The following is a 15,883-nucleotide window of genomic DNA, read 5'->3' on the forward strand; positions in this document are numbered from 1 at the left end:
CATCCTCAACTAAAGTTGAAGGGGTGTTTTAGATATAAACATCCTCAACTAGAGTTGAAGGGGTGTTTTAGATATAAACATCCTCAACTAGAGTTGAAGGGGTGTTTTAGATATAAACATCCTCAACTAGAGTTGAAGGGGTGTTTTAGATATAAACATCCTCAACTAGAGTTGAAGAGGTGTTTTAGCTATAAACATCCTCAACTAGAGTTGAAGGGGTGTTTTAGCTATAAACATCCTCAACTAGAGTTGAAGGGGTGTTTTAGATATAAACATCCTCAACTGGAGTTGAAGGGGTGTTTTAGATATAACACGGTATATTTTCAGAGAAAGTAGACTTCACACATGTCAGTTCTGGATGGTCAATACCTAATTGATAATAGATACTACCTATAACCTGTCCTCGTCTCCCTTGCCTCTCTGTAATGTGTTTTCAGTATGTGTTTCCTGAAGTGTGTGTACCTCAAGCATGTTTTCCCTATACGCCAGCTATCATCACAGTGGGAGATCAACCTTTCCACAGGATTTATGAATTGTGTTTCTGCCATAATATAATAAGTGGAACATTTATTTATGCATGGTTAGGGAAGCGACTCCTCATCACCTCCCCAACTCTACACACACTATCACTGTTGCCTGCTGCTATTTTGAGGAGTTTGTGTAAATCTCCTCTGTGAGACTGAAAGCTAACCACTGGTGATGCATCTGGGTGACCTAAAGATGAGGAGTGGATCACATCATGGGGTATTATCATAACATTTCCTGTGTACACCAGAGACAAGCTGTCTACAGATGTAATTTGGCCTCCCAAATATGTATAATGTGTGAAAGATGCTGGGATAGAGAGCCTTCAGCTCCCAGCAGGGACCCCTGTGTGCCCATCTGCTAGTAGGCTACACACATCATAATACAATGCCAGGAATTAGGCCAACGCCATTGTTTTTAACAGGTTGCTGCTTCATGTCACATGACCAATCATGTGACTTGACACAGTGCAGAAATCAGGTAAGAAACATGGTAGAGATATTTTATCAGTTAAATGCTGAATATTATTAGATTTGATTAGCATTATTATCTGATAACACTGGACAGAAACATTTGCAATATTTTTGCAAAATCACTTTGTTCAAAGGACGTTAAGTCAAAACATGTTACCTTAATAATTATTCAGGTCCATGGTTAAAATGAGTGCTTTACCCTTGATTCAAATGTATGACAGATTTTTCATTCAGATTGTAAGCAGGTAAGCATCTGAAGTTGAAACAATAGATGAAGGTGGAAGGCAGCAGGCTAGATGATGGTAGCAGACAATGGTATAGATGAAGGTGGAAGGCAGCAGGCTAGATGATGGTAGCAGACAATGGGATAGATGAAGGTGGAAGGCAGCAGGCAAGATGATGGTAGCAGACAATGGGATAGACGAAGGTGGAAGGCAGCAGGCTAGATGATGGTAGCAGACAATGGGATAGACGAAGGTGGAAGGCAGCAGGCTAGATAATGGTAGCAGACAATGGGATAGATGAAGGTGGAAGGCAGCAGGCTAGATGACGGTAGCAAACAATGGGATAGATGAAGGTGGAAGGCAGCAGGCTACATGAAGGTAGAAGACAGCAGGCTAGATGATGGTAGCAGGCAATGGGATAGATGAAGGTGGAAGGCAGGAGGCTAGATGATGGTAGCAGACAATGGGATAGATGAAGGTGGAAGGCAGCAGGCTAGATGATGGTAGCAGACAATGGTATAGATGAAGGTGGAAGGCAGCAGGCTAGATAATGGTAGACAATGGGATAGATGAAGGTGGAAGGCAGCAGGCTAGATGACGGTAGCCAACAATGGGATAGATGAAGGTGGAAGGCAGCAGGCTACATGAAGGTAGAAGACAGCAGGCTAGATGATGGTAGCAGGCAATGGGATAGATGAAGGTGGAAGGCAGGAGGCTAGATGATGGTAGCAGACAATGGGATAGATGAAGGTGGAAGACAGCAGGCTAGATGATGGTAGCAGACAAGATGTAGGTAGCAGGCAATGGGATAGATGAAGGTGGAAGGCAGGAGGCTAGATGATGGTAGCAGACAATGGGATAGATGAAGGTGGAAGGCAGCAGGCTAGATGATGGTAGCAGACAAGATGTAGGTAGCAGACAATGGGATAGATGAAGGTGGAAGCTAGCAGGCTAGATGACGGTAGCAGACAAGATGTAGGTAGCAGACAATGGGATAGATGAAGGTGGAAGCTAGCAGGCTAGATGACGGTAGCAGACAAGATGTAGGTAGCAGACAATGGGATAGATGAAGGTGGAAGCTAGCAGGCTAGATGATGGTAGCAGACAAGATGTAGGTAGAGGACAGCAGACAAGATGTAGGTAGCAGACAAGGGGCTAGATGAAGGTAGAAGGTAGCAGGCTAGATGTAGGTAGAGGACAGCAAGCTAGATGACCTTCACCTTATTTTCAAGATCACGTGACATTTTTTGTAATCTCAACCGTCTCAGTACCCGAAACCGTTGTGATCGTGTGACTAATACATTAAACAATGTAATATGTTATTCTTTTATGATTATAGTATTGTCTTTGACATAATTTACAGTCACCTGTTTTGAATATATTACATGGTTAAGATATTGAGAAACTCGAAATTCTAGCCTACGAGCTGAAGAATATTTTGCAAATTTGGAATTAACATAACTGTTATCAGGGTAGGGTAGGGTTATGGGATGTGTGGTTACATCCAGGTAGAAAATTTCGACCCATCCCAGCCCTAATACATGCTGATACTGACAGTGGATATGGGCATCTGTGTCTGTACATTCAAATCTACTATTTTCCTGAAATATCTTCAGAGTCAAGAGAAGACTCTGAGAAGTGACCATGACTAGAAACTATATCACACAAAAGGTACTCTTTTATGTGGAAAAAAGATAAAAGCTAGTAAATACGTTATATTTCATTCTTCTTAAGTGGCAGGGGACATTACCATGTTAGTGGCAAACACTTGTGAGTAAATGTGAACTGTTATCTCGCTGATGGTGCATTATTGTGAGTAAATGTGAACTGTCATCTCACTAATGGTGCATTATTGTAAGTAAATGAACTGTCATCTCACTAATGGTGCATTATTGTGAGTAAATGTGAACTGTCATTTCACTAATGGTGCATTATTGTAAGTAAATGTGAACTGTTATCTCACTGATGGTGCCTTATTGTGAGTAAATGTGAACTGTTATCTCACTGATGGTGCGTTATTGTGAGTAAATCTGAACTGTTATCTCACTGATGGTGCATTATTGTGATGAAATGTGAACTGTTATCGCACTGATGGTGCATTATTGTAAGTAAATGTGAACTGTCACCTCACTAATGGTGCATTATTGTTAGTAAATGTGAACTGTCATCTCACTAATGGTGCATTATTGTGAGTAAATGTGAACTGTTATCTCACTGACGCTGCATTATTGTGATGAAATGTGAACTGTCATCTCACTGATGGTGCATTATTGTGAGTAAATCTGAACTGTTATCGCACTGATGGTGCATTAATGTGAGTAAATGTGAACTGTCATCTCACTGATGGTGCATTATTGTAAGTAAATGTGAACTGTCATTTCACTAATGGTGCATTATTGTAAGTAAATCTGAACTGTTATCTCACTGATGGTGCATTATTGTCCCCCGGCGCCGCAGCGCGGAACGGGGGACTATGTATTCAGCAGCGTCCGTACGTACGCACGTACGTACGTCCCGATTCTTGTTAACGCGATATCTCATGAACTGTTGTACCCAATGTCTTCAAATTTGGTGTCAGCCTACATTGGGGGATTAGGCAGACACCAGGTGATTTGCGTGGCCTTGACTTTATTTTCAAGGTCACCACGACACTTTGACCACTTTTCCAACTCTTGTTCACGCGATATCTCATGAACTAGTGTACCCAATGTCTTTAAATTTGGTGTCAGCCTACATTGGGGGATTATGCAGACACCAGTAGATTTGCGTGAGCTTGACCTTATCTTCAAGGTCACCACGACACTTTGACCACTTTTCCAACTCTTGTTCACGCGATATCTCATGAACTGTTGTACCCAATGTCTTCAAATTTGGTGTCAGCCTACATTGGGTATTACACAGACACCAGTCGATTTGTGTGACCTTGACCTTATCTTCAAGGTCACCACAACACTTTGACCACATTTAAACTTATTTAAACGCAATATCTCATAAAACATTCCACCCAATGTTTTCAATTATGTTGACAGCCTACATTGGGTGATTATGCAGACACCAGTCATTTCAGGCATCGTGTGTGTGACCCAAAAATAAAAAATAGTAAATATAGATATTCCATTCTTTAGAGGCAGGGGACATTGCCTTATCAGTGGCAAACACTTGTTGTGAGTAAATGTGAACTGTTATCTCATTGACGGTGCATTATTGTGAGTAAACTGTCATCTCACTAATGGTGCATTATTGTGAGTAAATGTGAACTGTCATCTCACTAATGGTGCATTATTGTGAGTGAATGTGAACTGTTATCTCACTGATGGTGCATTATTGTAAGTAAATGTGAACTGTTATCTCACTGATGGTGCATTATTGTAAGTAAATGTGAACTGTTATCTCACTGATGGTGTCATATTTACTATACATGAATTCTAAGAGATATGATGAAGTGGTGACTTGGTGTCAGTAGACTGAAGCATTTCCTGAAATCATTATGGTGTTTCAAGGCACTGTTCACAGAGCAGCCGTGTTCTTGTCTTACCTGCTGTGTCTCAGTGACAGATACCATTCAGTGATTTAAGATGCCAGCAGTTTACATCACCATGATGATAACTCTTCCATATAGCTACAGGAAAACTGATGAGCGGGGAAGATAAGTAATGATTGGGAGGAAAGTTTGTCATCAAGATGACAGAAGTGCAGAACAACAAATGTTTACAAGATAGGAATGTACACAGGTACTAATTCATTAATCCAGCATGGTGGTGAAAATATTGTTTTAAAACTGGACCCAATATTCCCATGACATGCTAAAAGAGCAAGTTCACAAGAAAATACACCTATTTTTGTTGTACTTTTTCAACATAGAAAGTATTTACACTGATCATGTATTACAAGTGATTAATCCATTTTTTTTCAACAAGTCTATTTATACATGTCACATTTACAGAGATATCCAGTTATATCCCTTGCAATGTGACATCACTGGCACCAGTTGTTAAGGGATTGACATCATTAGGCCTTATTTGATCTGTTTCGTGATGTTTGTACATGTGTGTGGTTTTGGTGTCTTCTCTTCAACACGCTCTTTGATGTTCATTCAATTTCAAAATGCTTCTCACGTAAATGCACATAAGTTTGTTGGAATACCCTATTATACTGTGACATCCTTCATTGTCATTATAGGAAAGTTAAATTTACTGGGGAAAAAGTGAATGCTTAAGTGAACTTTCCTTCATATTGAATACTCAGGGACTACCAAATCACATTTCACAAATTTTGGCCATGAGATGCTTATTACATGATATATATATGTCAAACTCAGCTTTAATACATGCACCTTTCGTACAAGTTACAGTCAAATGACAAGTGGTCTTTTGTCAACAATAACAAGTCCCCAGGAAAAATCAAGCAAATTTAATTAGATGTGAAAACGAACACAATGGTCAGAAAACTACTTATGCTTGAAATATAAACAGAGCAAAATTCGTATTTTACAGTGTGTACAATTTCCTATTATTTTTATGAGATCCATTTGTCTTCTCATTGCATACATTGGTACATTGTGTTTAGAATATATCTGTAAGTTTACCATAGCAAGAATTATTGAAATAGACAAAGATATGTTTAATTGATTTGGTAAATTCAAAAGAAATTGTCTTAGTTTTTCCATCAAGCATAACACCATGACTGACACACACTCATGCAGTTATGATGCACAATGACAACGGTACTTGTCAGTATTTCTGACTATTTCTCTCGCATATAATAGAAACTCTTAAAGCAACTAGCAATGTGCAGGTTGTCAATGTTTCTGATTACTTACATGTCACATTTATGCATATGAACAATCCTTGAATTAATGATTATACCTCTGTAAACCTGTAAAAATCTACATACACACAGGATCAGACTGTTAGCCCAGTGCTAGATGTGTAACCTCTGTTGACCATGATTGAGTTACTGGTCTATAGAATCTACACTCACATGATCAGACTGTTAGCCCAGTGCTGCATGTGTAACCCTCTGTTGATCATTATTGAGTTACTGGTCTATAGAATCTACATACTCACTGGATCAGACTGTTAGCCCAGTGCTAGATGTGTAACCTCTGTTGACCATGATTGAGTTACTGGTCCATAGAGTCTACATACACACATGATCAGACTGTTAGCCCAGTGCTGCATGTGTAACCCTCTGGTCTGACCATGATTGAGTTACTGGTCTATAGAATCTACATACACACTGGATCAGACTGTTAGCCCAGTGCTGCATGTGTAACCTCTGTTGACCATGATTGACCTCTATAGTTGACAGACTGTTAGATTGATGTGTAACCTGTTGTCTATGAGACTGGTCTACATACACATACACATGATCAGACTGTTAGCCCAGTGCTGCATGTGTAACCCTCTATTGACCATGATTGAGTTACTGGTCTATAGAATCTACTGGTCTATACTGGATCAGACTGTTAGCCCAGTGCTGCATGTGTAACCCTCTGTTGACCATGATTGAGTTACTGGTCTATAGAATCTACATACACACTGGATCAGACTGTTAGCCCAGTGCCCAGTGCTGCATGTGTAATCCCTCTGTTGACCCATGATTGAGTTACTGGTCTATAGAATCTACATACACACATGATCAGACTGTTAGCCCAGTGCTGCATGTGTAACCCTCTGTTGACCATGATTGAGTTACTGGTCTATAGAATCTACATACACACAGGATCAGACTGTTAGCCCAGTGCTGCATGTGTAACCCTCTGTTGACCATGATTGAGTTACTGGTCTATAGAATCTACATACACACATGATCAGACTGTTAGCCCAGTGCTGCATGTGTAACCCTCTGTTGACCATGATTGAGTTACTGGTCTATAGAATCTACATACACACAGGATCAGACTGTTAGCCCAGTGCTGCATGTGTAACCCTCTGTTGACCATGATTGAGTTACTGGTCTATAGAATCTACATACACACATGATCAGACTGTTAGCCCAGTGCTGCATGTGTAACCATCTGTTGACCATGATTGAGTTACTGGTCTATAGAATCTACATACACACATGATCAGACTGTTAGCCCAGTGCTGCATGTGTAACCGTCTGTTGACCATGATTGAGTTACTGGTCTATAGAATCTACATACACACAGGATCAGACTGTTAGCCCAGTGCTGCATGTGTAACCGTCTGTTGATCAGACTGTTAGCCCAGTGTTACATGTGTAAACCTGTGTTGAAGACTCAAAAAGATGTACTGTTGGTGCTCCCAACAAGGAAGTGGTAAATGGTTTTTTGATTTTTTTCTTTATTTCAGAATATGAACAGTTTTTGTATGTTTCCCTGAGATAAAGGAAGAAGTTAAAAGCTAGGTTTATCTGCAGTCTTGTAAATGATTGTGGTGGTGTCAGTAGTGAAATGAGAGGATTTACGAAGTGACTAAAGACTTAATGTGCAGACTTTTATCAAACTCCTGTCTTATAAACCATTTATGATTAGTGTACAGGTGTATGTCTTGTAAAGTCTCTGTGATTAGTGTACAGGTGTATGTCTTGTAAAGTCTCTGTGATTAGTGTACAGGTGTATGCCTTGTAAGTTCTCTGTGATTACTGCAAAGGTGTATGTCTTTTAAAATCTCAGCGATTAGTGTACAGGTGTATGTCTTGTAAAATCTCTGCGATTAGTGTACAGGTGTATGTCTTGTAAGTTCTCTGTGATTACTGCAAAGGTGTATGTCTTTTAAAATCTCAGCGATTAGTGTACAGGTGTATGTCTTGTAAAGTCTCTGTGATTAGTGTACAGGTGTATGTCTTGTAAAGTCTCTGTGATTAGTGTACAGGTGTATGTCTTGTAAAGTCTCTGTGATTAGTGTACAGGTGTATGTCTTGTAAAGTCTCTGTGATAAGTGTACAGGTGTATGTCTTGTAAAATCTCTGTGATTAGTGAACAGAATGTCTTGTAAAGTCTGTGATTAGTGTACAGGTGTATGTCTTGTAAAATCTCTGTGATTAGTGTACAGGTGTATGTCTTGTAAAGTCTCTGTGATTACTGTACAGGTGTATGTCTTGTAAACTCTGTTCTTAGTGAACAGTATGTCTTATAACTCTCTCTGATTTTCAAATGAAGTATAATGTTTAGCAAGGACCCACAATATATCTTTCACAATGTTGGATATATTTCAGCAGGCTGACCTGTTCAAGTTTTATGTGAAACCAGATTTCAGAACAATGAGCCAGCATTTGTTTCCAACCAAAGCAGCACTACAGCAGCAGATTGGCTGCCATGTCTGGCTCGACTGAAACAGGGAAGGGTTCTGTAGAAGGCACCTCCCTCCACCGTGTGAATCATACATACATGAACAACAAACTTGAGGGTTTTTTCAGGAAACTCGATATTGTACAAGCACAACTACTGTACCTCATGTATGTGTTGTCATGGTAACAGAAGATGCAGTGGTACTTTGAGAAAGATTTTTTGTCTGTCAACCATGACAGTCAGGTTTAGATACACCTTTTTCTGTGATTGCTGGTTGTTGTGATGGGGAAGTATGTCAGTGGCACCCACTGATGTAATGGTACAGGACTGTGTGAGTAGAAACAGCTCTCTCTCACAATGGTGTCATCTTCGTTGTCCGTGTGTCACTTGTGTAATGTGGGGACTCAGTGACTGACCTGGTGATGTTTGTGTAGGTTTGGTGGTAAGAGAGAGGATAGGGTTCACTAGCTACATACCATATGCACTGTGGTGGTTATGGGGGAGGACAGTATGCAACCCCTGTTACCACCCTCAGTCTGGGCCAAGTACCTTCTCTCACATTCCATTTTCTCTTGATTATGCCCTTGATAAACTTGCAGTTTGTGTTTTCAACCCTGCATTAACTTGAGGTTTAATACCTGTTGTTAGTCTTGTCATGTTTACTGTAAATGTCTTAATCTAGCAATCTGCTAGTAGGTATTTTATGGCACTTCATGTAACTGCCAGAAAGACTTTTGGACTCTTTCTGTATGTAAGGCTACAGATTTTGTGTAAAATTGTGCCCTTGAGTCATGCGTAGTCACCTCAGCCCTTCCCAGCCACCCATCCAAAACTGACTGAGAGAGAGAACTCTTTTGTAATTGAATATTTCCGTGGAATTCAGGTTTTAGACATAGACATTGTTCTGGTCTGATAAACCACAGGTTCATGGTGAATCAGGGATTCAAACTGACGATGTCTGGACTGTGGCACACACAATGGATGCAGCCCTACCGAGTGCAGTCACTCAGTCTTCCTGTACATACATGGCACATATATAGAGAATACTACACGAGGTCTCATTACATACGAATTATACGAAACGAGTGTCCTTCCTATGGTATCTGACCGAGCGAAAGCGAGGTCAGATAACATAGGAAGGTCACGAAGTTTCAGATAATTCGTGATGTAATGAGACCGAGTAGTGTGGTATTTTTATTTATTACCCACGTCTTACATGCATTTAAATTGACAAAATAGTGTATTTTTGTTACGTTTTTGGTTTCAAACCGAAACCGGTTTCATAAAGAGGTTGCGGAAGAGTTTTGTACTGTAGTACAATATTTGCATGACGTCACACTAATGATGTCACTGCCATGGTAACCGACGTCACGATGCATGTCAGTTGTCATCGCCTTGTACAGCCTCCTACAGTAAACTGCTCCGTCGCACCTCGTTTCTTGGTTTCCAGTTGCTTCATTCGGCTAACATCACTGGTGGAAACATTGCGTTTATGTTTTTCGACAGATATAATGTCTCAGTTCGACTCACAATTAAACAGCGACACGGCAGCGTTCGCAATGTTTACGTTCCCACAATGCATTTAAGTTGTAGAATGAATGAATTCACGTGTTTGTTATGAATGAAAAAATAGTTACGTCAGAATGTGACCTAATTGAGAGGTCATCGGTTATCCGATCAAATCGTTAGATTTTCAGGTCAAGTCGTTACGACACAGGTCAACGCGATACGACACTCGTGTGACGTACGAGATTAGTATGCAACTACCCATACGTTGACCACGTGGGTAATAATATACACTATCACTTACAGATGGTGTACAGAGTGAAGTTCTGACAGATTTGGTAGAGAATTGCCACTCCATAAAAGAGGGTAGGGCAAACTGCATAATTAACTCCCAAAACATATCACATGAGTGGAGTAAAATTTTGTTAGCTGAAACAAATATTCTTGTGTGAGGAACAGGTTATATGTACAGGTGTGCTACTTCAACCATTGTTTATCTTGTGTGAGGAACAGGTTATATGTACAGGTGTGCTACTTCAACCATTGTTTATCTTGTGTGAGGAACAGGTTATATGTACAGGTGTGCTACTTCAACCATTGTTTATCTTGTGTGAGGAACAGGTTATATGTACAGGTGTGCTACTTCAACCATTGTTTATCTTGTGTGAGGAACAGGTTATATGTACAGGTGTGCTACTTCAACCACTGTTTATCTTGTGTGAGGAACAGGTTATATGTACAGGTGTGCTACTTCAACCATTGTTTATCTTGTATGAGGAACAGGTTATATGTACAGGTGTGCTACTTCAACCATTGTTTATCTTGTGTGAGGAACAGGTTATATGTACAGGTGTGCTACTTCAACCATTGTTTATCTCGTGTGACAGTGTGGGTGTAGTAGGTCATTATTCAAGAGTCTTTATCTTCTAAATCACTAGGTGCACAAACATGGCAAGTCGGAGTAGGATGTTCTTGAAGAATCTATATATCAATACATGTGGCGTCTTCAGTCCCCACCCCACAACTTTCTCTCCTGCACAATTCCTTCAGGAAGATAATATGTCATACATCTATATGTATGTCTGCACCAAAAAAAGTTCTAAACATCTCTAACTTTGATGTTCAAAGAGCCGTCAACTACTGTGGATTTGCAAGGCGTCTTCGTGACATGGTGTATATGTGTTTTAGATCAGGTTCAGGCTAGATTGCATGTCATAAAATGTACTTACTGTTATCAGCATACCCATCTGAAATACCTGTACACAGAATAACAGGTCGTGTAGCTGGGCTAGTGTGCATGTCAATGCTTAAAATCTGGAAACAATTCCCCAGAAGTCTCTTGTTTCAAGTAGAACACATTACACTCCACATTTGTTGCCAACAATGACAGATTGTTCATTGAATAGTTTTTCTGTCATTTTGACATTAATCATTTCAATACGGACACCTTTTTCCAATCAACATTTTTAAATGTCGATGTGATGCCTATTGATGGGGGTTTCATGGATTATTTTATTGTTGGTACATATGCACCTTGAAGCATTCGATCGTTCAAACAAGTTTTCTTCTTGCTGTTTATTTTGTGTTGGTAATGGTTTTTCAGACTAAGCACATCTGATAGGAAAAGTGCCAGTCGCGATAGCAGCATGGACACTCGCAAGTCACGTGATCGGCGAGAAAGAAAGAAGGACAAGTATGACAAGATGACAATAGAACATTCTGATAAGGTAAGATGCTGCTTGTGAAAAAACAGTGACAACTGAATTAGAGAGTGTACATCCACATAGATCTTCACATTAACATCCCAAGGACAATACTAACTGGGTTACCAGTTAAACAAGTTGTTGCCATGTGAAAGTACCAATGCGGACACTGTTTTAACAGTAGAAACAAACTTTTAGCAACTATTTTTAAATGACATTGTAAGATCGCATATATATTTGCACCTATATCTCCTTCGTAATGTTGCATAGTGTAACCAAGGTGACGGTCTGTTATGAAGCACATGGACAGGTGTAGAGCGAAAGAGCCCCACACACATGGTGGTAGGAGTTGACTCACACAGTAAATTGTCTGTTACATTACTCACACAATTAGAAAAACACCTTCAGATTTGTACATCAGAGCCTTGCTTGAATGCCTTGCCTGCAGGACTTCGAAGACATTTGAAAATTACCTTGGCCAAACTGCAGGAACAGACTCCATGTCTCTGATGTGTTGTAGGGGTGATGTACTCTAGTTACATCATGTTGAGGCTGTAGTGAGCTCTTGGGTTCAGTTTCTTCCATGTATTCCATAGGTGATATACTCAGCACAGAAATCTGTATTCAGTACCTGTGTAGGGCATATGTATTGCATAGGTGATGCACTCTATTTTTTTAGCACAGAAATCTGTATTCAGTACCTGTGTAGGGCATATGTATTGCATAGGTGATGCACGCTAGTTTCTAGTCTCTTTCTAGTTTTGAAATACATGTACATGTCTTAATACCTACAACTTAATGAAAGTTTAGAGAGGGATCACATATCTCTAGTGGAATAGATTTGTCATGGATGACAGTATGCTAAATATTTAGATAAAGATGTGAAATCTTGTCAGACCTATTTCTGTAGCTCCAGTATATATGTAGCAGGGCGTGGAGTCATCCCACAGATGACATATACCCTTACTATAAGATAACTTGTAGTGAATGGACCTTGAGATTTATAACACTGGAAGCTGTTTCAAGGTAGAGATTATAAGCTCATGCACGTGATACTAGATCTGTATATTAAGAAGTTTATTTCATAGGCTTGCAATGAAAGATACAGTTAAACCATTTTATTATATTACCATAAACACAAAGTCATGGTATGGTCTGGGAATATTCAGATATGTTCCTACCCTTGTGCAGAATTCAGTGTCCCGTTACATTGTCCTCCTCTGTGCTGCGTAAAATAGAAACTAAAATATTCATAGCCATATTTGCACCAGCAGGCTATATTCTATGAGCCCTACACTGAGCCTTTTGTAACCCACTCCTGTCTTAAAGTGCCAGCATCGGATTTCACCACTGAATGACAACCATATTCAAACCAGAATTTGGATTTTCAATTATCTTTGAATATCATTACATTTGAATGGATGGATTTATTACTCAGTTGCTCAGGCTTAATGGATAACTATACCTGAGACCTCAAGGACTTGGAGACCTTCAATATTGAAGTTGATAAAGCACTGAATAATCCTGAGTGTAATCCCTCCCACTGAATCTAGTCTTGAATGTAACCCCTCCCATTGAATCTAGTCCTGAGTGTAACCCCTCCCACACTGAATCTAGTCCTGAGTGTAACCCCTCCCAAACTGAATCTAGTCCTCAGTGTAATCCCTCCCACTGAATCTAGTCCTCAGTATAACCCCTCCCACACTGAATCTAGTCCTGAGTGTAACCCCTCCCAAACTGAATCTAGTCCTGAGTGTAATCTCTCCCACTGAATCTAGTCCTCAGTTTAATCCCTCCCACTGAATCTAGTCCTCAGTGTAACCCCTCCCACGCTGAATCTAGTCCTCAGTGTAACCCCTCCCAAACTGAATCTAGTCCTCAGTGTAATCCCTCCCACTGAATATAATCCTCAGTATAACCCCTCCCACTGAATCTAGTCCTCAGTGTAATCCCTCCCACACTAAATCTAGTCCTCTGTGTAATCCCTCCCACTGAATCTAGTCCTCAATGTAATCCCTCCCACACTGAATCTAGTCCTCAGTGTAATCCCTCCCACTGAACCTAGTCAGTGTAACCCCTCCCACTAAATCTAGTCCTCAGTGTAATCCCTCCCACTGAATCTAGTCCTCAGTGTAATCCCTCCCACTGAATCTAGTCCTCAGTATAATCCCTCCCACTGAATCTAGTCTTCAGTGTAACCCCTCCCACACTGAATATAGTCCTCAGTGTAACCCCTCCCACTGAATCTAGTCCTGAGTGTAATCCCTCCCACTGAATCTAGTCCTGAGTGTAATCCCTCCCACTGAATCTAGTCTTGAATGTAACCCCTCCCATTGAATCTAGTCCTGAGTGTAACCCCTCCCACACTGAATCCAGTCCTGAGTGTAACCCCTCCCAAACTGAATCTAGTCCTCAGTGTAACCCCTCCCACACTGAATCTAGTCAGTGTAATCCCTCCCACACTGAATCTAGTCCTCAGTGTAACCCCTCCCACACTGAATCTAGTTAGTGTAATCCCTCCCACTGAATCTAGTCCTCAGTGTAATCCCTCCCACTGAATCTAGTCCTGAGTGTAATCCCTCCCACTGAATATAGTCCTCAGTATAACCCCTCCCACTGAATCTAGTCCTCAGTGTAACCCCTCCCACACTGAATCTAGTCAGTGTAATCCCTCCCACTGAATCTAGTCCTGAATGTAACCAGCTCCACAGTATCCAACTGTAACTGTAACCTCTCCAACCCAAGAAAGCCCTGAACAGCCAGGAGAATGATGTTCCACCTGAATCAGTGGATGTTTTGTTAGTGTGTCCAGGTGATTAGCAACCAATAGGTGTGTCCTGCCAGGAGGCCATTACTTACTGATCTGTCACATTAACCTGTCGGTAGCAGGCCCCCATGCAATACACCACTGCATTCACTTGGCTGCCTCATTGAACAGCAGGAAATAAGCATTTGTACATTTCACTGGCAGCATGGCATTGTAGAACTGTCTGAGGGACTGCAGACTATAGGAGTTTCGTGGGGAATATTGGGTGTTGAATAAATCTCTGAACTGATGCCATTGTTTATGCCCGCTATATAGAGATACATCCTTGACATCACTGAACAGTATCAGCTACCTCAGGTGTCCTTCATCTATAGATTGTAGGATGTTGACTGAAAAGCATTGAAGCAGAAATATTTGCTGATTTTAGTTAGATATCGCTATTACTTTCAGACCATTAAGTATTAAGTAGCTAAGTAAGAACCAAAACAAATTTCATGGCTCATATATTTCAAAAGTACGCCAATACAGAAGTCAGCATGTAGCTTAGTTTTAGTTACAGTGGTCAGATAACAATATGGTCTTATTGGTTTGAATGAAACTGCATGTAGATATTTTGAATGAACTCTGTGCGAAACTGTGGACAAATCATATAACGCCCATCTGTAATGAAATGGACGCTGAAATTCATGTGGGATTCCTTTGTTGTGACAATTATGATAGTGATAAAGACACTGACAAACTGTCACAGACCCTGTCATGTGAAATACCTGTCAGGTAAATTAGTCACACATAGCAGTATTATCAGCAGTGATAGAAAGATTGTTTGTCATTGGGCTGTCACCTGGCTGGCGAGGGCGATACCCTGGTGGGAGACAGACGGGGGTCAGGTACAACTGGGGCATCATATCAGGGTATGGGGGTGGAAGGGATGGGTGAGGGAGATACCCCACTGGGAGACAGACGGGTCAGGTACAGTTGGAGCATCAGATACCTGCTCATATCAGGGTATGGGGTTGGAAGGGATGGGTGAGGAGTAGAGCATGGGAGCATCATATCAGGGTATGGGGGTGGAAGATACCTGCTCAGATGAATCCCCACATGGGCTGGTGGCATGGGGTCGGTGTAAAAACCAAACTCAGTCAGTCAGTATGGGGGTGGAAGGGATGGGTGAGGGAGATACCCCACTGGGAGACAGACAGGAGTCAGGTACAGCTGGGGCATCATATCAGGGTATGGGGGTGGAAGGGATGGGTGAGGGAGATACCCCACTGGGAGACAGACAGGAGTCAGGTACAGCTGGGGCATCATATCAGGGTATGGGGGTGGAAGGGATGGGTGAGGGAGATACCCCACTGGGAGACAGACAGGGGTCAGGTACAGCTGGGGCATCAGATACCTGCTCATATCAGGGTATGGGGGTGGAAGGGATG

At 41.1% G+C, this 15,883-nt stretch overlaps 1 protein-coding gene across 5 annotated transcripts in view; it reads left to right on the forward strand.

The window, feature by feature from the left end:
- Positions 1 to 15,883, forward strand: part of LOC124253232 — a 176,970-nt gene that overhangs the window by 38,271 nt on the left and 122,816 nt on the right. For 4 of the 5 annotated variants that reach the window (XM_046686957.1, XM_046686959.1, XM_046686958.1 and 1 more), the window contains one exon: positions 11,587 to 11,710. In XM_046686957.1, coding sequence (XP_046542913.1) covers positions 11,587 to 11,710 — 124 coding nt within the window. Of the gene's footprint in view, positions 1 to 644; positions 1,006 to 11,586; positions 11,711 to 15,883 lie in introns of those variants that run through there. The other variant, XM_046686962.1, reaches the window with a different exon arrangement.

Source organism: Haliotis rubra, unplaced genomic scaffold, assembly GCF_003918875.1.
Source record: "Haliotis rubra isolate DU_JTF1 unplaced genomic scaffold, ASM391887v1 Scf536, whole genome shotgun sequence".
In the NCBI taxonomy this organism is placed as follows: Eukaryota; Metazoa; Mollusca; class Gastropoda; order Lepetellida; family Haliotidae; genus Haliotis; species Haliotis rubra.